At 44.1% G+C, this 22,053-nt stretch overlaps 2 protein-coding genes across 8 annotated transcripts in view; both read left to right on the top strand.

The window, feature by feature from the left end:
- Positions 1-22,053, top strand: part of RAD54B (RAD54 homolog B) — a 74,030-nt gene that overhangs the window by 17,451 nt on the left and 34,526 nt on the right. Inside the window, exon 1 of one of the 4 annotated variants that reach the window (XM_029062304.1) lies at positions 791-846. The exons of 2 other annotated variants lie outside the window; for them this stretch is intronic. Coding sequence is in view for 1 of the 2 variants with exons in the window: in XM_029062303.2 (XP_028918136.2) it covers positions 4,359-4,419 (61 nt within the window). In the remaining variant the exon portion in view is untranslated. Of the gene's footprint in view, positions 1-790; positions 847-4,349; positions 4,420-22,053 lie in introns of those variants that run through there. One more of the 4 variants, XM_029062303.2, reaches the window with a different exon arrangement.
- LOC103170926 (fibrinogen silencer binding protein) lies at positions 714-17,495 on the top strand. 4 transcript variants are annotated; one of them, XM_039911807.1, is made up of 4 exons: positions 714-846; positions 1,974-2,040; positions 2,450-3,665; positions 16,162-17,495. In XM_039911807.1, exons 3-4 carry the CDS (start codon positions 3,298-3,300, stop codon positions 16,691-16,693), a joined length of 900 nt encoding a protein of 299 aa, XP_039767741.1. In that variant the 5' UTR covers positions 714-846; positions 1,974-2,040; positions 2,450-3,297; the 3' UTR covers positions 16,694-17,495. The 4 variants fall into 4 exon arrangements, with proteins under 4 accessions (XP_039767741.1, XP_039767742.1, XP_007668872.1 ...); XM_039911808.1 differs by lacking the exon at positions 1,974-2,040 and having other exon boundaries at positions 793-846; XM_007670682.3 differs by lacking the exon at positions 714-846 and having other exon boundaries at positions 1,868-2,040.

The following is a 22,053-nucleotide window of genomic DNA, read 5'->3' as shown; positions in this document are numbered from 1 at the left end:
GACTTTGGGCAAGTCATTTTTTCAGTGGAAAGAGCCCGGGCTTTGGAATCAGAGGTCATGGGTTTGAATCCTGGCTCTGTCCCTTGTCAGCTGGGTGACTGTGGGCAAGTTACACTTCACTTCTCTGTGCCTCAGTTGCCTCATCTGTAAAATGAGGATTAAGACTGTGAGCCTCACGTGGGACAACTTGATGACCCTGTATCTACCCCAGCGCTTAGAACAGTGCCCTGCACATAGTAAGCGCTTAACAAATACCAACATTATTATTATTATTATTATTATTTAACTTCTCTGTGCCTCAGTCGCCTCACCTGTAAATGGGGATTAGGACTGTGAGCCCTGTGTGGAATGGGGACTGTGTCCAACATGATTATATTGTATTCATTCATTCGTTGAATCGTATTTGTTGAGTGTAATAAGCGCTTAGGAGAGTACAACAATGAATGGACATATTCCCTGCCCAAAGAGAGTTTAGTACAATGCCTGGCACATAGTAAGTGCTTCATTTAATCATATTTACTGAGCGCTTACTGTCTGCAAAGGAAATACCATTAAAAAAACCAACCAAAAAGAGACATTAGATGTTTTTTCTTTTGTTTGGTTTGGGTTCCCACATTTTGCCGTGTGTAGTAATTGAGATCTATCATTACTGTTTATCGGCATCCTCGAATGCTGTGTTTATATTTCAGATTCTTAAGTTTGGTATATTTACTGTTTGAAATTGTACTGTATGTTGGAAAACAAATCTCAGTTATGAAATGCAGTAACAGAGGCAACGAAACAAAAACTTCGCAGCTCCCTCGGTGGCCGCTAATTCCCGCCTCTAATAAGGATCAAGCTGGACTGGTAAATATTCCGAAACTTCACCCACATATCGGTAGCCTCTCTCTTCTCATTCATTCATTCATTCATTCATTCATTCATTCATTCATTCATTCATTCAGTCGTATTTATTGAGCGCTTACTATGTGCAGAGCACTGTACTAAACGCTTGGAATGGACAATTCGGCAACAGATCGAGACAATCCCTGCCCAATGACGGGCTCACAGTCTAAGCGAGGGAGACAGACAAAAACAAGACAACATAATCACGATAAATAGAATCAAGGGGATGCTCACCTCATTAACAAAATAAATAGGGTAATGAAAATATATACAAATGAACACAGTGCCACATCTGTCACATTGTTACCCCCAGTCCTCCTGCTTAGCTGTGCGTCACTCCCGCTTAACTAAGGGCCATGCCTTTTCCTCCGGGATTGGAAGAGAACGGGAGCTCGGCCTCCACCTACGCAGTTCCGCTTTTGGCTCGAAGGGTCGACGCGTAAGTAATTTAAGTGGAACCGGAAATGCGTTGTTGGGATATCCTCCTTTCCCAAGTCGGCGTTCTACTGAAGCTGTGAGCCCATCTTCTAGACCGAGCCCGTTGGCTAGGGATTGTCTCTAGTTGTTGCCGAATTGTACTTTCCAAGCATTGAGCACGGTACCCCGCGCAAAGTAAGCGCTCAAGAAATACGGTTGAATGAATGAGTGAACAATCCCAAATAGAAATTTGATGACGCTCTGTGTTGCGTGACAGTTTCAGTCCGTGTTTGGAATGTCCTCAACCCCCGCCACACCTTAGTTTGCCCGAAAACGGAACTGAGTGTCGCACTAATTGATCACGGCCCTGTGGTCATTAAGCTTTGCGTCTACTGTCTGTGGAACGGTTTTAACCTTGGGCAAGTCACTTCACTTCTCTGGGCCTTAGTTCCCTCAACTGTAAAATGGGGATGAAGACTGGGAGCACCACGGGGGACAACCTGATCACCTTGTTTCCCCACCCCTCCCCGTGCTTAAAACAGTGTTTGGCACATAGTAAGCGTTTAACAAAGGCCATCATCATCAATGGTGATTTGAATAGTGTGTATGTGTGTTTAGTTCCTTGAAAAGGTGAAGGCCTAGTATAATCTGGACTCACACTGGGGTCATAGGTGCCGGTCAGCGGGGGCAACGGAGCCGATGACCCCAACAACTTCTTGAGCAAGTCTCCGGCCAAATGTGAGTTTCTAGTCGGGCCTGAAAAGAGCCCTAAGCGGCGGCTTTCGGACCCGCTCTTGGAAGACTTCACCCCTCCCGGTCTCCACTCCCCTTTCGATAAAACTCCCTCACTTTTTGGCCTCCGACCCAGCGCGAAAAATTGGCCCCGATGTCTGGCTGATATTTTTAGACCCCAAGCACCGTGGTACAGCAGGACCCAAAGGGAGCGAACCCAGATTCTTAAAGGCATTAGCAACCGTAGCCATCTCCAAGTCCAAGCGCTTAGTCCAGGGCTCTTAGCAACCGTAGCCATCCTCAAGTCCAAGCTCTTAGTCCAGTGCTCTACACATAGTAAGCGCTCAGTAAATACTGTTGAATGAAAGTTGGTCTTGGCTGCTTTGCAGCCTGCCAACAATAAACCCATCCTAAGGTTAGCAGGACGGGCTTTCGGAGGCCCGAGCGGAGGGCAGAAGTCACGATTTGAGCAAGATGCCGGCATTCATCGCCCGGCGAGTGTCGTCGACCGAAAGCCTGGCTGCAGACCGTCCCCTCCGACGACACCGTAGGGAAGAAATGAGTTAGAGGAACTCGGAGCAGTGGAAAATGTAGGAGAAGCTTAGCTTTACTGCGAAGTCTTTGAGTCCGGGTGTAACCTAACTAGCTAGAGGATATGCAGTTCCTGATTGACAGCGGGACTAACATTATGCAAATATTGTGAGAGTTAAGCAGCAGCAGCAGCAGCAGCAGCTCCGGAACGGTGATCGGGGGCTCCGTGAGGGGCTACCTCTCCCCCGGCCGCGGAGATCTTGCCAGTTTTTCCTGTATCTGCCTCTCGTCATCTTTGCAAATAAATTATACATCCCCGTCGTGGCTTTCATGTCGTTATTCCAGCAAAGCTGCAGTGCAGTTTTCACGCGTGAGAGCGTCTCCTCTCCTCCCCAAACTAGGTGATTTTTAGCAGCCGGTCCCGCTGCCTTTGAGACTCGGGTGTATTAAATCCTCCCTAGAACGTTGTCTTGACAAATAGTGGGGTCTGCCCGTTCCTTCCCGTTGTCTTCGGCGTGGAGCCTTATGTAGGTCAGGCTCGGCTTAAGCAGATTTCCTGAACCTGCGTCAGCCTAAGCCGGAGGAATTTTAATAAACCCTCCCCTGTAGGCGTGGGCCTAAATGAGACCAGCCTAGTTAAACCCGAGCTTTTTCCGTCGGTGAAAAAGAGCCGAGCCGAGCCAGAGACCGCATGGTGGTTGCAGAAACCACCTACTTCGTTCGGAGCTAACAATGGTCGGAAAGGCTAGGTCTTCGAATTTTACCTTATCCGAAAAGCTGGATCTGCTAAAGCTCGTGAAGCCGTACGTGAAGATTCTCGAAGAACATACCAATAAACACTCGGTGATAGTGGAGAAGAACAAATGTTGGGACCTCATAGCGGATAACTACAACGCCGTCGGAGTCGATCGCCCTCCTCGCACGGCTCAGGGCCTGCGCACCTTGTATAAAAGGCTCAAAGAATATGCCAAGCAGGAGCTGCTGCAGCAGAGGGAGACTCAGGCAGATTATAAAAGCAGTGTTTCCGAACCGACCAGGAAAGTTGTGGAGATGATCCCCCAGCTTTCCAGTGCCTGTCTTGGAAAAAACAGTGGACCGAGGTAAGGTTCCTTTTACTTTATTCCGGAGAAATGATGGCACCTCCTACCTCTCGGGCTTGGCTCGGCCGAGCCTACGGCTGGGTGCAGCTAACGTCGCTCCAGATGAGAGGAGCGACTTGGATCTCTCTGCGGTTTGTTTTTTTTTTCAACTGCGCGGACTGGTAGCTCACCTTCGCCTTTCTTCGATTTATTGTCTTTTTTCCGGGCTCTTTTTTTTTTTTTTTTGCAGTCCTCCTTCGGCCTTCGGGAGACGAGGGTTGGGGGAATGACTGGGAAATTGTAACTTTAACCCACCCCTTTTACTACCGGTGCTATTAGGCTCCTTAAACAGCGGTGGAAAGAAATGCCTCTTTTCTTCCATTTAAGGTAATGAATATCATGCTCAATTTACCGCTTTGGGGTTTGCCGTTTTACGTCTTATGTGAAGTTCGCAGATCGGTGCAGGGGAAGAGGCTCTCTCGCCGGCAGGCATCCTTTTTTAACGTTCCCGATTCGTAAGATGTGGAAGTGGATTTTCCACCGGTGCTAAAACTTCCGAAAATTCAAAAATAAATATGTCTCAGGGGACTAGTGTGATGTCATCAATGAACTCAGCCTACTGAGCCAACAGGGAGAGATCCTTCTCCTTCTTCACCTGCGATATTCTCCCCAAACGTACCCCAGCTCCTTCCAGGTATTGCTAACGATGGGGAGATGGCAGGGGACAGGGCAGCAGGAAAAGGAAGGTTGCCGCCGAGACTGCGTAGCCCGCGAGGTAGAAGTTATTTTCCTTTTTGCAGCCCTTGCAGCATTCGTCAAGCGAGTGATTGCCTAGTTTTCGTCTAAGCTTAGATCAGGCAGCGTGCGAGCTCTCTTAATGTGGTTTCGCTTCGGTGGGGAGCGTCTGACTTGCAACATCCCTGCAAGCAAGAACGCAAACACGGTTTGCTTCTTTAGCGTCAGAGAGGGCCCCGGTCATGTTTAGTTAAACCGGGTTTTGGAGGCCCAGGTAGTTAAATCGGGATCAGAGGGATGTTAACCTACCGAGAAATCGAAATTTGAACCTAGGCCCTGGAGGGAGAAGTCGACTTAATATTTGGCACTGCTGGGTTAATTTTCCTCTGAATTCCCTCTACCCTCCTATTAAAGGCATATCCTCCCAATAAAGCTTCACAGCACTCCTCCCCCACTGAGTCAGGTAGTAATTCTAAACCCCAAATGCGTCGCCTGCCAGGTAAATGCCATTAAAGGTAGCTCTTTTTAAGGAGGCAGAAGAAAACCAAACTGACTTACCCCCAAATTAATAGACCTTTTCTAGGGAGCAGAGGGAAAATAAGAAGCCCGGCTTTATATTCATTAAATATTGTTGATGGTGGCCGATAGGGCAGCCAAGTTTTCCGGGAAAAGCTGGGTCGTGGGGCACCCTTTGGTCCAGTTCATTAAAATGAACAGCCCGAGAACAAACATCTAAATCCTAACCAGCCAGATATTCTAAAAATAGCACCCTCGGTGAAGAGAAATGTGTAGAAGCCTTAAAACTTGTTTGTTACCGGAGAATGTTTTCTGCTTAAAGCCACGAAGAAATGGTGCTTTTGAAATTCAGGTCCCGAATTAACGGGTATACTTTGATTATTACCCTTTTCACAGTGGAAACAAATGGTAATTAGCGATCTGGATTTCAAATGTTTCATTCAGGCAGAACGCTGTTTATTTTGGACAAGAGATGACAGTGACTGTGTGATGGTCGGATCTTTACTATTAACCCATTCACCGCTGGGCAGTGAAATCTGCTTTCTGTCAAATAGCATTTTGGGGAGCCATTACTGTTTGAAGGAAAAGGAGTGAATTTATTTACATTTCTAAACTGAATGTTTCAAATGGAAACATTTCCTCCTTTCTATCGTCATTATGTGTGAAATGTGCTATTTAAAATGCATGCTTGGACAGAATTTATTTTGTTATTGTAGGATGTACAATTCAGATTTTTGAAAACTAATCCAAGCGGTGCTGTTCCCATCTAATTTCTTTCTCTTCTGTCATTCTCTGTCTACTTTTTCCTCTTGTTTTAATTTTTTTTAATTTAAGTCTTTTGGATAGTCTTGATTTGGCCATGTAAATTTTATCCTATTTTCTGAATTTGGATGTTGATTTTATATAATTTACATGTTAACTATAATCATTGATTTCCCTTAATACCCCACAGAAAAGAACTCCAATTAAAATTTTTGCAACTTCCAAAAAATGTTCCCTTATCAAGTGCCATCTTGCTTTTCATTGTAACGCAAGTAGCATGTTTGCAGATATTTCTAAGCCTGATCTTGTCACTCCATGAAATTTACCCTATTTTTTATACGTCTGTCATCTTATTTCTAGTCCCCAAACCAAGTGGCATTTATCAATCAGTCGTATTTATTGAGCGCTAGCTGTGTGCAGAACTCTAAGCTCTTGGGAGAGTTCAGTATGACAGTATGACACATTCCCTGGCCCCAATGAGTATTTGGTTTTTTATCTCCTCAAGTAGAGGTAGAATTTATAACTTTGCAGCACCAAAATCCGAGTGCCTTTAATTATGTAAATCTACCCTGTTCTTGCCCCTTAGATACCGCTCTTTAGAACATTTCTGTTTTCATCCATTTTTAAAAGTGTGATGACTAAAGTGGAGCATTTTATATAATTCAAGATTGAAATGCATTATTAATTTATTTGGGATTTGGATGCTTTTATTTAATGTGCCCAGAGACCCACGAAACACAAGGAGATCAGCAAGTAGAAACTATCCGGGTTAAGTGAAAGGGGAAAAAATTACTGGCAACTTCTTGGTGGGAGTCAATGGTGGATATCCAAATCAGGAGGAGGAGAAAGGTCTCTACTTAATCTAGCAAGCAATTAATGATATTTACTGAGTGCTTACTTTGTGCAGCACTAAGCGCTTGGTAGAGTCCAACACAACAGGGTCTCTAACTTTGCAGTGGGACTTTTGGTTGGTCTGAAGGGTAAAGTGGCTAGAATCCGGGGATTTCCAAATGTATCTCTCCCTTCTTTTCTCCTTTTTCTTCTACCCTCTTCATGTGTCAGTGGGTTTGTCTGGATGTTCCACTTTGGGTTTTTCCTCCGTTTGCTCAGACCCTCATAATGGTAACCGCTCAGGGCCACCCAAGGCAGTTTCACCTCTTCCCCGGACCAGCAGCTGAAGTGTAATGGCACATTTCAGCTCTCCTCAACTTCCTTTACTGTTCTTATCACCCCTTCTCCAGGAGTTTAGACTTCCTAACTCACCTCTCCCCCCGACCTGCCTTTCAGAATCTACCCTAATCCATCCTTTTTTCCCCTCCTTTTTTAAAAGTAGGGCAGGGGGGACCTTCGGATTGGGGGTCCCCAGGCTCTCGAGACCATCAAGACTCTGGCCGGTGGTGGGGTATATGGTTTAGTTAGAGGCAGCTTCCCCGGACTTCTCTATTAGGTAGTGGGACCCACCCATTCACCAAAATGTCTTTTTTGGGCCCTCTGAGGGATATAGGAAACGAAAGTCGTACAGCTTTCTCAAAAGCAACCAGTTAGTAGTTTTCATTGAGCCCATTCTGGTGCTTATATTGCATTAAGTGCTTGAGTAAAAGTAAAAGTAAAGGTAGAAGTAAAACCTCATTACTCCGCAGTTTCTGTGTGACTAATATAAGGGCTCTCCATCATTCTCCGTATATTGAGTTGGAAGTTTCCCAGAGGATTCCTTCAGACTGGTTACTGATGTCGATCACATTTTTAGAGCTGCTCTGAATGGTGTTATTTAAACATTCGATAAAGCGCCAAGGTCTATTAATAGTAGCTTGACCTGCGAAAGTGGGGAAGTAAACTTTCTGCTCTATTCTACATTGGTCTGGCAGTTATTACTGTTTTAGTTTTAGTTTTAGTCTCTCCCCCGCCACCCCCCACCCTTTTATGGTGTTTGTTAATCGCTTACTATGTGTCAGGCACTGTACTAAGCACTGGGGTAGATAGAAGCTGATCAGGTTGCTCACAGTTCATGACTCACATGGAGTTCACAGTTTTAATCCCCATTTTTCAGATGTGGTAACTGAGGCGGAGAGAAGCTAAGTGACTCACCCAAGGTCACACAGAGCAGACAAGCGGTGGAGCAGGGAGTAATAATAATAACAATGTTGGTATTTGTTAAGCGCTTACTATGTGCAGAGCACTGTTCTAAGCACTGGGATAGACACAGGGGAATCAGGTTGTCCCCCGTGGGGCTCACAGTCTTAATCCCCATTTTACAGATGAGGTAACTGAGGACCAGAGAAGTTAAGTGACTTGCTCACAGTCACACAGCTAACAAGTGGCAGAGCCGGGATGCGAACCTATGACCTCTGACTCCAAAGCCTGTGCTCTTTCCACTGAGCCATGCTGAAAACCCAGCTCTCAGGACTCTCGGGCCAGTGCTCTGGCCACTAGGCCACACTGCTTCACTGCTTGAAATAGAGGTGGAGAAACAAGAGCGACCAAGAAGAGCCTCAAAAATGATCCTACAGAAATGGAAAATAGGTCCTGTAAAAATGATGAAAGGATTGGGGCTAACGTGGAGAAAAGGACGGCTTATGTAACTTAATAATTGTCGTCAAGATATGTGGGTGTGTATGGCACACCTACATATCAAAATGCATATGTATATATATGTATACATGCATGTATGTGTATGTATATATAAAAATGTGTATATATATATGTATACATATATGTATATAAATGTGTGTATATATCTATATTCATATCTATATATATTTTTCACGATGTCTTGTGGGTTAACTTGGTCTTCTTGGGATCATATCCTAAGTATCTATGGGCAGCTTTTCCTAGAATATGTTAATTGAAAACTAGAATGATACCTTCATGGTGCCCTGAAAACCTCTGGAACCAGCCTCTCGGAAAGACAATAGGCAGTCTAATGGGAGAAAGAAAAAAAATGCTCACGGGTCTCCAAGTAGGTGCCTGATTGAAATGGGCAACTTAGAACAGGCCAATGGCTAAGGTGTCCAAACTAAAGCCAAAGCCCTTGAGAGACAGTGACATCACTGGGAATTGAATCGAGGCCAGCTAAGGTTTGGGTCAGGGCGTTGGAGGCAGGGGAGGGTACAAAAAGTTATTTGAGTAGGCAGTTAAGCGCTTTTAGTAGGAGGTCCCGGTGTAGAGGGAAATCCTAGGCTGAAGAGAGAGCCACCTTACGGTGTTTCACGGATGGATACTTCCCTCTGAATCTAAACTCTAGCTCAGGGAAAAATATGTACTAGGGAGAGTTTTGCATCTGGAGACGTGATCTGATGCTCTTTTGATCCTGGATTATCTCAATTTAGAGTTGTTTTTCTGATTTTACTTGAATAAATATGGCCCGTCACCTTTCTGCTATAAAATGGAAAGGCCGGCCGCTTGGCGTTTTAGCCACTCTATTCAAAGTGGGCCAGTACCGAGTGGGGGATTAGGATTCAGAAAAACTCTTTCTGAGCACAGCCATCTGCCCAGTTAGGCAGGGCCAGAAAGCAGGAACCTGACTGCTTCTGAACTAGTCTGTTCACTGTAAATCATGGGATCTAAATCTAAATCGCTCAGTGCTCTCGTTGGGAAATGTTCTTCAAGGGCTGTGGAAACGGAGAAGCCGGGGAACAGTTTGAATTGAAGGAAATTCCTGATGGTGGCAGACAGTAAAGCTCCATAGTCCAGTGGAAAGCGGGGTGGCCTCATGGATAGAGCAGGGGCCTGGGAGTCATAGGACCTGAGTTGGGATCCCGGCTCTGCCTCGTACCTGCTGAGTGACTTTGGGCAAGTCACTTTTCCGTGCCTCCTTCCCCTCATCTGCAAAATGGGGATTCAATAACTGTTTGCCTTCCTACTTAGACTGTGAGTTCTGTGTGGGACCTGTTTATCTTGTATCTACCCCGGTTTTAGTACAGTGCTGGGCACGTGGTAAGTGCTTACCAAATACCACGAGAACCGTTGTTGTTATTAGTGCGGACGAACCCTTTGGAGCATCTGAATGAAAGGACCCCTGGAATTCAGCCACAAGTGGTAGTTTTTCACAGAGGAATACAAGGAAGAGAATTCCTTATTTGGTTGGATATAAGGAAGAGTATCTTGTCTGTGAAAATGCCACGGGAGCAGGTGGTGGGGCTTTTTTGAATCTTTTTTTGAATGTTTTTCATCTTTGGAAAGTATTAATAAAAGAATAGACAGCCCTCTCTCCAGGTTAGCTTGATTGATCATTCCTCTGCTTGGATGGTGAAGGGTAGGATTCAGGGTCCCTTCTAGCTCTCTGAATATTACCAACTTTCCATACTAGCCATGTTAATTATCCAGTAGTTTCAATGCCTCACTTTAACTCTTAGCAGAGCTGTTAATATGGAATACAGCTGATTGATTTGAGCTTCACCCGCTTTTCTTTCCTCTGCTGTGGTGCCATTTGACAGTCACATAATAATAATGGTATTTGTTAAGCGCTTTTACTATGTGCCAAGCACGGTTCTAAGCGCTGGGGTAGATGCAAAGGCATCAGGTTGTCCCATGGGGAGCTCAGAGTCTTAATCCCCATTTTACAGATGAGGTAACTGAGGCACAGAGAAGTTAAGTGGCTTGCCCAAAGTCACACAGCAGACAAGTGGCGGAGCCGGGATTGGAACCCACGTCCTCTGACTCCCAAGCCCGTGCTTTTTGCACTGTGCCACGCTGCTACTCTAAAATGGTATTTGTTAAGTAAGTACTTACTATGTGCCAGACACTGTATTAAGCACTGGGGTGGATACAAGCGAATCACGTTGGACACGGTCCTTGTCCCTTGTGACTGACAGAAAGGATTGGTAGATAGGAGCCCGGTAATTCAAATGGAATAATTATCCTCTGAATTCCAAAGTGTTGGTTATGATTTCACTGTGATTCCTTATTCATTCATTCATATTTGAGCACTTACTGTGTGCAGAGCACTCTACTAAGCACTTGAGAGAGTGCAATACAACAATAAACAGATGTATTCCCTGCTCACAACAAGCTTAAAGTCTAGAGGCGAAGACAGACATTAATATAAATAAGTAAATTGCAGATATGTACGTAAGTGCTGTGGGGCTGGGGAGGGGATGAATAAAGGGAGTAAGTCAGGGTGACACCGAGGGCAGTGGGAAAAGAGGAAATGAGGGCTTAGTCAGGGAAGGCCTCTCGGAGGAGACGTGCCTTCCGTAAGGCTTTAAAGGAGGGGAAAGTAATTGTCGGATTTGAGGAGGGAGGGCGTTCCAGGCCAGAGGCAGGACGTGGGCGAGAGGTCGGCAGTGAGTTAGATGAGATCGAGGCACAGTGAGAAGGTTAACATTAGAGGAGCGAAGTGTGTGGGCTGGATTGGAATAGGAGAGTAGCAAGGTGAGGTAGCCAATGGTGAGTAGTTTTTGTTTGATGCGGAGGTGGATGGGCAAACACCGGAGTTCTTGAGGAGTGGGGAAACATGGCCTGAATGTTTTTCTAGAAAAAAGTGATCCAGGCAGCAGAGTGAAGTGTGGACTGTGGAGAGACAAGAGGCTGGGAGGTCAGCAAGGAGGCTGATACGGTAATCAAGGTGGGAAAGGATAAGCGACTGTCTTGACGTGGAAACAGTTTGAATGGAGAGAAAAGGGCACGTTTTAGCGATGTTGTGAAGGTGGAACCTACAGCACGTAATGATGGGTTGAATATGTGGGTTGAATGAGAGAGGTGATGGAGGAAAATGCCAGAGTAACGGGCCTGTGAGACAGGAAGGGTGGTGGTGCCGTCTACAGTGATGGCAAAGTCAGGGGGAGGAAAGGATTTGGGAGGGAAGAGAAGGAGCTCTGTTTTGAACATGTTAAGCTTGAGGAGACGGGAGAACGTCCAAGTAGAGATGGCTTGAAGACAGGAGGAAATGCGAGACTGCAGAGAGGGAGAGAGATCAGGGCTGGAGATGGAGATTTGGGTGTCGTCTGCATTGAGGTGGTAGTTGAAGCCAGGAGATGAGGTAGTTTCACTTTGAGTGAATGTGTTACATGGAATATTTTTAAAATTTGCTAAAGCATCTCATGCATTCTTTCTCCTTTGCGTCTCTTATAAATGCTTAACGTCTGTTATAGTTCCGACACTACTGATCAATCCAGTCCTTCAGTCGGTGGTATTTATCGAGCACTTACTGTGTGCAGAGCACTGTACCAGTAAACCCAACTAGTAACTTGAATAGTTAATGAAGATTGTATTAGGGAGCATTTGTGGCCTAGCGGAAAGAGCATGGGCTTGGGAGCTGGAGTACCTCTGTTCTAATCCCAGCTCCGCCACTTACCTGCTGTGTGACCTCAGGCAAATCACTTCTGTGCCTCGTTTTTCTCATCTGTAAAATGGGGATTCATTTTCTGGCCTCTCTCCTACTTGGACTGTGGGCTCCGTATGGGACAGGGACTGTGTCTGATCCGATTGGCTTAGTACCCCAGCACTTGGGATAGTGCTTGTAACATAGTAGTGCATAACAAATATTATTAGTAGCAGTAGTAGTAATAAAATCCATATAGAATTCAATGAAAGAGCAGTACGTTATTTGTGTTCCAATCTGTGAAATATTCCCATCTTTAAACTACTCTCATCCATTAAGTGAAGATTAGTTGAAAAGACCTTTTTCTTTACCTGTGTTGGATGAAAGCGAGGTCAAAAAATCGCTTGCCACGAGGAAAAATTTCAAACACTTGCATTTTCAGAAGCTGAAAAAAGCCAATTCTTAGGATCTCACAGTTTGATAAACCTGACCCAGCTAAATCTGAGTGAAATATCCCAAAACAAATGGTCATTTCCCTTTAATCATATTAATTGATTATAATAATTATGGTATTTAAGCGCTTACTATGTGCCAGGCACTGTATTAAGCGCCGGATGGATACAAGCAAGTCATGTTGGACACAATCCCTGTTCCATGTAGGGCTCACAGGCTCCATCCCCATTTTATAAATGAGGTAACTGAGGCCCAGAGAAGAGGAGTGACTTACCTAAGGTCACACAGCGGACGAGTGGCAGAGCCGCCATTAGAACTCTGAGACCCGGGCCCGTGCTCTACCCACCTCGCCATTGGTCTTTGTGCCAAAGCACTGTGCTAAGCCTTGGGGGTAGATATATCAAGTTGATAAAGATTGCCAGCATCCTCGGCACTCTGCAGCATGTATGAGCCCCGTGTTGGGGTGTGACTTGCTCCTGCTCGGCACCCCGAGTTGTGGGTTGGTTTTGAGACGAATTTTACTTATCTGTGACAGAGAGGATTTAAGAAGATGTGGGGAGACTTGGAGTTTGGGTTTATTTGCGGGTAGGAGGTAACTCTGTGGATGGAGGGTTATGGACATTCGAAGGTCATCTCTACCAACTGACCAGTAAACCATGTTGAATAACCCCTCTAGGTCCCAAGATTATCATGAGTGTATCTAAAAATATACACCAAGACAGCATATGCAGGGGCCTGTCAATGTCTCCCAAGTGGTTCCAAGCAAGCTACTTAGGGCAGGGACCGTCTTCAATATATTTTTTGCAGGTTCCCAAGTGTGTAGGATAGTGCTGTGCACAAAGTGGGTGCTGAACTGCAGGTATAAATAGCAATGAACTGCCTTAAAAGTTTGCCGCTAGGGAAGAGAGGGAGTATGCGACAGATCTAGGGGAAGCAGCATGGCGTAGCGGATGAGCAGGGGCCTAGGAGTCAGAAGGTCCTGGGTTCTATTCCTGGCTCTGCCACTTGTCTGCTCTGTGATCTTGGGCAAGTCACGTCACTTCTCTGTGCCTCAGTTACCTCATCTGTAAAATGGGGATGGAGACTGTGAGCCCCACGTGGGACAGGGACTGTGTCCAACCCGATTTGCTTGTACCCACCCTAGGGCTTAGTACAGTGCCTGGCACATAGTAAGCGCTTAACAAATACCATTATTATTATTATTATTATTAGTCTCCTTGGAAACCATAGCTTATTAACAAATATTGCACACTCTCTAATAGCTTCCTTATGATGTGCATTATAAGTACAAAGTCATGACTTCTGTAGTTTTCTCATTATTTGATTTATTTTCATGATATTTGTTAAGCACTATATGTCAAGCACCTTTCTAAGCATTGAGGGAGATACGAGTTAATCAGGTTGGACACAATCCCCGACTCACATGAATCTAAGTCTAAGTAGTATGAATCCCCATTTTAAAGTTGAGAAAACGGAGGCACAGAGAAGTTAAGTGACTCGTCCAAGGTCACACAACTGGCAGCAGGGATTAGAACCCGGGTCCTCTGACACCCAGGCCTGTGCCCTTTCCACTAGCTCCACGGTTTCCCATGCCAAAACGTGCTAAGATAAGAAGAGTGAGAAATGATGACTCTGTTAGGTACATTTTTTTTTAGCACTTCAATCGAATCATAGATCTGAACCAAATCAAAGAGTCCTTTAGGGAGGCGAATCGCGAAACCGTTCCCGGGATCAGGGCTCTTTAAAGAATCTAAGGATGGAAGTTTCACATCCTCACTTGGCAGACCATTCTAGTGTTTTCACAACCCTAGAAGTCAGGAAGTTTTTCCTTCATTGCAACCCAAATTGTCCTTGCTTGATTTAAGGCAAATTGCTCTTGATTGGATATGAGGAATGACTCCTTAGCATTTCCCCTGATGAAAATCACTTACATACAGGAAAATCATTCTTACCTTCTCACGGCTAAACAGTCCCCTTGCCTCCTTCATGAAATCCATTTTCCATACCCCTGAAGACTATCAGCTCCATGTGGGCAGGGATCATGTCTACCAACTCTTTTATGGTGCCTTTCCCCCTTTTCACACAATAAGTGTTCAGTGAATCCTAAGGATTGATTGATTGACACCTTTAAATTTATTTTGGAATAACTCTTCAGTACACCTTTACCATTTTTCTATGTGTTTTTTGAAGGGTAGCAATTAAAATATGATTTTGGGTTAGGTGACTTCAAATTTCTAGGGGGAAGCATTACTTCTTTAATAAGTAATCTCACTTAAAGATTACTGAACGATTCCAAATCTTATTCTGGATGATTAATTCAGTGCTATGCTGCTGTGTCTAGTAATGGTACGCCACTGCTGATTTATGTACAGCATCCAGCCAACTATGACTTCCAAATCCTCCTGCTATATTGGCGTCTAGCCTGTCTTTCTCATCTCCCGTTTCTTTCCTGAAGTGCTCTCTACCCTGTGCTTGTTACTGCTGAATTTTGTCTAGTTAGTATAGGGCCGTTTTTCCCGGTGGAGATCGCCTGTCCGCTGACAGTAATAATAATAATAATGTTGGTATTTGTTAAGCGCTTACTATGTGCAGAGCACTGTTCTAAGCGCTGGGGTAGATCCAGGGTAATCAGGTTGTCCCAAGTGAGGCTCACAGTCTTAATCCCCATTTTATAGATGAGGTAACTGAGGCGCAGTGAAGTGACTTGCCCACAGTCACACAGCTGACCAGTGGCAGAGCCGGAATTCGAACTCATGACCTCTGACTCCCAAGCTCGGGCTCTTTCCACTGAGCCACACTGCTTCTCTCCCATACCCACTTGGTTTCATCCATAATTTTGATTAACATCTCCTCGATTCTGATGGCCGGGATGTACGTGAGCTCGCTGTGGGCAGGGAACGTATCTGCTCGCTGTTGTACTATACTCTCCCCATTGCTTAGTACAGTGTTCTGCCTAGCATGCAGGAAGTGCTCAATAAGTACTACAGATCGACTGATTAACGGCTCCCAGGACTAATTCCTCTGGGGCCTGATTCATCATAACATCTCAAAATTGACCTAAAGCCTTGATGACTTCCCTCTGGTTGTCTCCCTTAAGCCAGCAATACCTTCATCCATCAGTAGCGCGGACGAGGACAGTGTCCTACCGGATCACATTCGTCTGCTGCATGACCTTGGGCAAGTCACTTCACTTCTCCGCGCCTCGGTTTCCTCAACTGTAAAATGGGGATCGAGACTGTGAGCCCCACGCGGGACGTGGACTGTGTCCAACCCGATTAGCTTGTGTCCACCCCAGCGCTTAATACGGTTCATAGTAAGCGCTTAACAAATACCATAGTAATAATCACTTGTATCCACCCAATTCTTGCCACATAGCAAGTGCTTAACAAATACCATCACTATCATCATCATTATTATTACTGTCATTATTATTCCCTAACATGGACGTCACGTGGCACAGAATTAAAAGCCTTCTTGGAGTCACACTTTCTCACAGAGGGAGATGAAATTAATCTGGAATGATTCGCTCTTCCCCAAGCCACTTCTATTACTTCTCAGTATTTTATACTAACGTGGGTGGTTGCACTTTGTTTTCAATCTATTCCCAGCTAGTGTTATTCTTCTAAATGTTTTTTTTTTAAAATCCGTGATTTTCTCAGGTGCGGTATCTTGTCAGTGAATTAACAGGCGCCTATAACGAGCATTTGCAAAGCAACGTGCCAAACTAAATGTGTGTATGTCTGATTTTTTTCAATCGATCTACATTTTAAAACATATTTCCGTGTGCTTTAGTGCCAACCTGGATAAGGATGGATATGCTGGGCCCAGTCCACCGCAGGTAATGTTGGATCACCCTCCTGTCGCTGTGGCAGTTACGATGGAATTGGAGCAAGAGGAAGATATTAAACCACCTCCTCCAATGATCATAGATTTGCAGCAGAGCGAAGTGTTAGAACAAAGAGAAGAGCATGAATCGGTCCAGGTCATGGAGCGATCTCCTTCCCCTTCCCTTTCCTCTGTTGACATGAGAATGACACTGTCGCCATCCTCTCTCCCGAGAAGAGATGATTTTTTAAGGCATGAGAGTGGCGAACGCTTTAGGCCTGCGTTAGGGTACGATCCGCAGACCCTGCAGATGTTAAAGGAGGAGCATCAGGTCATTTTAGAAAATCAAAGAAAATTTGGACTCTACGTCCAGGAAAAGAGGGATGGTTTGAAAAGAAGGCAGCGGCTCGAAGAAGAGTTACTAAAAGCAAAAATCAAAGTGGAGAAGCTGAAGGCCGTCCGTCTACGACGTGATCTTCCTGACTACAACATCCTCTAGACAGCTGGACCTAGCCGAAAATTGGGGGATCTTAGATCTTAAGAATGTTTTCGTCCTAGTAAGTTTGTATACGAGTGTTTGGCTGGATCCAAAATAGGCCTAATGTTCGGGAAATCCTATAGATCACCTTACGTTTCTCCTCTATTTGTGTTTTTCGGGAATAGCACCAGTCCATGACTTTTCGATTTCCTCCTAAGAATTTGAAAATTCTTAGTAGCTGGCCCCTTGAAGAGCACCGTAAGGGTGTTTTGTTGGTTTTTTTTAACATCTAATTCAAGTGAAAGAAAATATCAGAAACAACTTCCTCAGGCTTTGAACCTTCCCAACAGATATATTTAAGAAGGACTTTGAAAAAGGGGAAGTACTAGCTTGAAACTTTCAGCTGTTGTTAGGGGTTGTGATCATGACAATTTCAGCAAGAGTTTTAAATTGATAATATTATTTAATCTGGTGCTAAATGCCTGGAAAGAGAGGTTGATTCTGTGTTAGTCTCTTTCCGAGGAAGAGCTCTGGCGATTCTTTTGAATTCTCTTTATGAAGTGATTTGTTGACAGATTAAACCATAAGGATCTCCTTCCTTGTAAGATTATACAAAGTTGTGACTGCGGGGAATTCTATCAGATTTTTTATTCAGCAAAAGACGATAAGAAATCTTCACGTAGCTATTTCAGCATAGTCTTAGGCTCAGTGTTATGACACAAAAAATACATGCTTTATTGTAATTTAAGTATTTTTTACCAGAAGAATATCCACCCAAAATAAAATGTAAAAATAAATCATATCTGGTACTCTATATCAAAAATGTGTTTCCTGGAATTTTATTCTTTTCAAGGTTTCTTTGGTAAATTTTGCCAATTGGATGTTGGCAAAATGCAGGCGAAGGAAAAAAATCTGTAATGTACTTTGTAATTTCCTCGAAGTCCTACTGAATTTAAGGTCCCCGGGGGCCGGGAATGTGTCTACCAGCTCTGTTTTATTGTACTCTCCTAAGCGCTTAGAATAGTGCTCTGCACATGGTAAGCACTCCCCAAATGCTATTGATTTAATAAAGGAAACAAAGACGGTTACCAGTCGAACAGACTCTGGACAAAGATTTAATTCTAAAATTGTACAGTAATTTGAGGATTTAAATGGTTTTGGGGGTTCATATCAGCCTTTTAATTCACAATTATTAGCTTCCACGTTATTATTGATTTGACTGAATGGTCCTTGTTTGCAAGGATCGTGTTTACCGACTGTGTTTCCCAAGCACTTTGTACGGTGATCTACACCCGGTAGGTGTTCAATAAATACCATCGATTGATTGATCCACAAGATTTCTAGTTATTGTGTTTCAATGAAAACTCTGATTTGGGAGAATGTAAATACTTGCTGCCTTCAGTGTGTTGATTGCCTAGGTTGCTGGTGTCTAAGCCATAGAAGGCTTCAGAAAATGAAAAATCAGGGAAGCAGTGTGGCCTTGTGGATAGAGCAATGGCCTGGGAGCCAGAGGATCTGGGTTCTAATCCCAGCTCCACCGCTTGCAATCACTTAACTTCCCTGTGCCTCGGTTTCTTCAACTGAAAAATAGAGGTTCAATACCCCTTCTCTCTCCTACTTAGACTATGAGCCCCATGTGGGACAGGGACTGTATTTGGCATGGTAAACTTGAATCTGTTGGAACAGCACTTAGAACAATCCTTGACACATAGTAAGCGCTTAATCAGTACCATAAAAAGCACCCTATTAACTATTATTGTTAAGTAGGTGTTGGAGGATTTAAATGGGTCCCAAATGACAGTTTTTTCTTTTTACATTACTGTTCGTTAATATCGAAAGTCAAACTCACAAAGTACGGCTAAATACAAATTTGATTAGGTGACCGTTCATTTGAGCTATCAAATAACGAGGTTTGGGAATTTAATGCTCTCTGTCCCAAATTATTCTCCTCTACCTAGGGCCAGTCTTCCAGCCTGGTGATGAGAGAATTGGGAATTGGGTAGCCACGAATTCTTGGACCTGAATCGTACATGATTTTAAAAAGTTAGCTCCATCTGGCCCACTGTCAAAGTGCTGCAACTGGCTTAGGAATTGGCATTGAGGGATATGGGACCGTGGAAGTGTGGAAGCTACAGCGGGGACAGGGAGAGAGAAGCTGGGAGGGCCAGAACCTGATCCCCAGCACTTAGTACAGTGCCTGGCACATAGTAAGCGCTTAACAAATACCATAATTATTATCGGAGTCGTCAGGTTAACCAGGGGAAACAGGATTACAGATTCAGTCCCTAGAGGACGTTAGTGAGAGAGAGGGACAGTGGCAAGAACGTTTCAATCAGTGGTATTTATTGAGAGCTTGCACTGTACTGAACGTTTGGGAAAGGGCAATACAACAGAGCTGGTAGTATTACATATTCAGTCGTATTTATTGAGCGCTTACTATATGCCAGGTACTGTACTAAGCGCGGAAGCATCGTACTGACCACTGGAAGTATATGAAGCCTCTTTTTCAACGGGAGTATTTTGACACTGATTAACCTGACATACAGGGAATGCATTTAGAAAATTTAAGGATACCCTATATGCTCCTGGTGTCGATCAATCCATCAGTGGTATTTACCGAGCACTAACTATGTCGGGTGCGCTCTATTAAGCACTTGGGAGAGTACAATACAATAATTAGCAGGCAATTTCCTGGCCCATATTGAGCTTCCAGTTCTGGATGAAAATTCTGGGAAGGGCTTGTTGAGCCTTGCCGTCGGTAGAGGTTTTCAAAATCTGGCACATAGCAAGAGCTTAACAAATACCATTAAACCCCCCCCCCCACCCGCTCCCCAGCAACAACAACAGAATATAACGGAGACACTGGGTATATGTGTTGGCGAAATACGAAAACCCACCAAACATGAATTACATTCTCCTTCATCTGTGACAAACTTAAGTTAGGATCGGGCAATCCCGCCCGCCATTTTCCTTCTGTTTGCCCTTCTCCTCCCTCCCTAACCTCTTTCAGGATTGTACGAGGGGCTGCTTCCCGTCATTATCTCTGGAGGAATTTGGCAGTCACGCAGAGGGTAGGGAGAAGTAAACCGGATGCCCTAAGGGTTAAGCTTTCAAATCACATCTCCGCGGAAGCAATAAGAGATTCTATACCTTTTGCACGAATGGTAACCTTTTCTCGGAATTTGTGGGCATTATCCTCTGGAGCAAACCCACTGGTTTTCTGGATGTTGCAGGTGTTTTAGATGGAGTTTGAATCTAAACAGGGAATTTTTCATCTGTGTAGAAAAATCACAATCAATGGCCTTTATTGAGCATTTACTGTTCTCAGAGCACTGTACTAAACACTTGGGAGCGTACAATGCAATAGAGTTGATAGACTGTGCCCGCAGGGAGCTTACAGTCTAGCTTCCCCTTGTCCTCTGTTTATTTGAATGGGTGCCAGTTTTTCAGTTTTAATGGGGGCGGTGGGAAGGGGATCAGGATTCTGGAAGGGGCAGGGATAGGATTCAAAGAACTAACGGGACACAAAGCCCCCAGTTTGGTCTTTTAAGCCCCACCCAGACCTGGGATGCCGGAGGCGAGGATCGATTCCATGCCTCTCGTGTCAGTGGCATCTCTGGTACCCTAGTCTGGGGTGAAGGAACATTTGTGACCGGCCCTCCTGTTTTAAAGTGAAACCGTTTCTTGTAACGGTGAGGGAAAGATTAATTTCTACCACCTGCAGATTACGAACGGCGCTCCTGTTTAAAGTGAAACGGTTTTTTACAGTGGTGAGAGAAAAATTAACTTCTCCAACCCACAGATTGCGAACGGCCCTCCTGTCGAATGTGAAACGGTTTCTTATAACGGTGAGAGAAAAATTAATTTCTCCAACCCACAAATTGTGACTTTGAAAGTGGATTTTAGCGGCAAGGCCAGGGGATAGCATTTATATTTTTAGCAAGGAACTCCAGTGGAAATGGAAGCGATGCCACTGACTTGAATGTAGTAAAGTATGTATGATTTTATTTAATTGGTGAATTAAACCCAAGACCAGAGCTGAGAGGACTGATAATTGGAGTCTTTTCAGTTCTAACAATGATTGCTAGATTTCTTCAACTATGTGAATCCCTTAGATTGCATTTTTTGTTGGGCGAAAAATCAACTTAGTGTAATTTTGCTTTTTGAATGATTTACTACTCGACTGTTTCCTTAATGACTCTCGTGTCACTTGTGTGAAAATGCTGAAAATACGAATCATCTTCCGTGTGCCTTCTTCCGGAGTAGTCTCATGAATTTTAAACGGCTGTGTTTTAAATAATTTAGGCAGAGTGGATCGGAATAAATTGTGGCGAATACTTACTGTGACGGATGCATGGAGCTGCTCGAAAATGTCTTGCTAATACATTTTTTCTACCCTAAAATATAAAGGAAATATAGTGACTGACCTGTTTACTTTGTGTGTTATCAAAGTTATGAAAATACATTGGTAAATATTGGTGAAGAATGAAAGACAAATTCACTAAGATGATTGTGTTAAAATAAATGTTTATATAGAAGATTTACATTTATGTATTTGTTTTATTTAAACCACCGAGTCTGTTTATTTCTCAAATAAACCCATCAAGCACTCTGTTTTCGGAAAAAACGATTGCAGATTCTTGGGAGAAACCGTGGAAATTTAGAACGCCTCACCCTAACCGGAGTACGTTATGAATGTCTATGGGCAATTATGGAAAACTATGCTTTAGTAAATATGACCGATTAAGCACAGACTGTTAAATTTCAAAATTCACTTGTCCTGTACACACATCAAGAGCCTTGTCAGTTCTTTTGAGATCAGAGACTGCTGGGAGATAGCAGCAGTAGAGATGAGCCTGGCTGGTGACGGTCAAGAAAGGGGTGATTCTCTTATAGCAGGGACTTCCAATAGACCGGCTCACCAAGAGCAAAATAAAAACCTGCCAGGCGCTGCGAACGGTAACTTCATTACCGTAGCAAACGTGGCCCCATCGGCCTTTGGAGCCAACCTGCACACTTGGCTGGAATCTCAGAACTTCACACGTGAAGAACGGCATCTATTATAGTCAAGCGCCTTAAGGTACAAATCCATCCAACTGCAATATAGATTCTATAGTAAACCCACAAAATAACGGAAAGACACTGCCGTCCAGTACCGGGAATGCAAACCAACTGCTTGGTATCTCAAACCAAGATCGTAGATCTGAGGAATTGTCTGTCAGGTTCCTGCAACGATGTTAGGAAATAGTTAATAAATGAATATTTTCGCCGTTTGAATAGATTCGACATTTCATATTTGAAATTTGATTTACTAGATCACCTCATACCTGCAGATTTCCAGAATTACCGATATGATATTGTTTTTCCCTTTGATGGGACCT

Source organism: Ornithorhynchus anatinus, chromosome 4 (genome assembly GCF_004115215.2).
Source record: "Ornithorhynchus anatinus isolate Pmale09 chromosome 4, mOrnAna1.pri.v4, whole genome shotgun sequence".
NCBI lineage: Eukaryota > Metazoa > Chordata > Mammalia > Monotremata > Ornithorhynchidae > Ornithorhynchus > Ornithorhynchus anatinus.
Note: the sequence above shows the minus strand (reverse complement) of the source record. Positions and strands in the feature narration are given on the sequence as shown.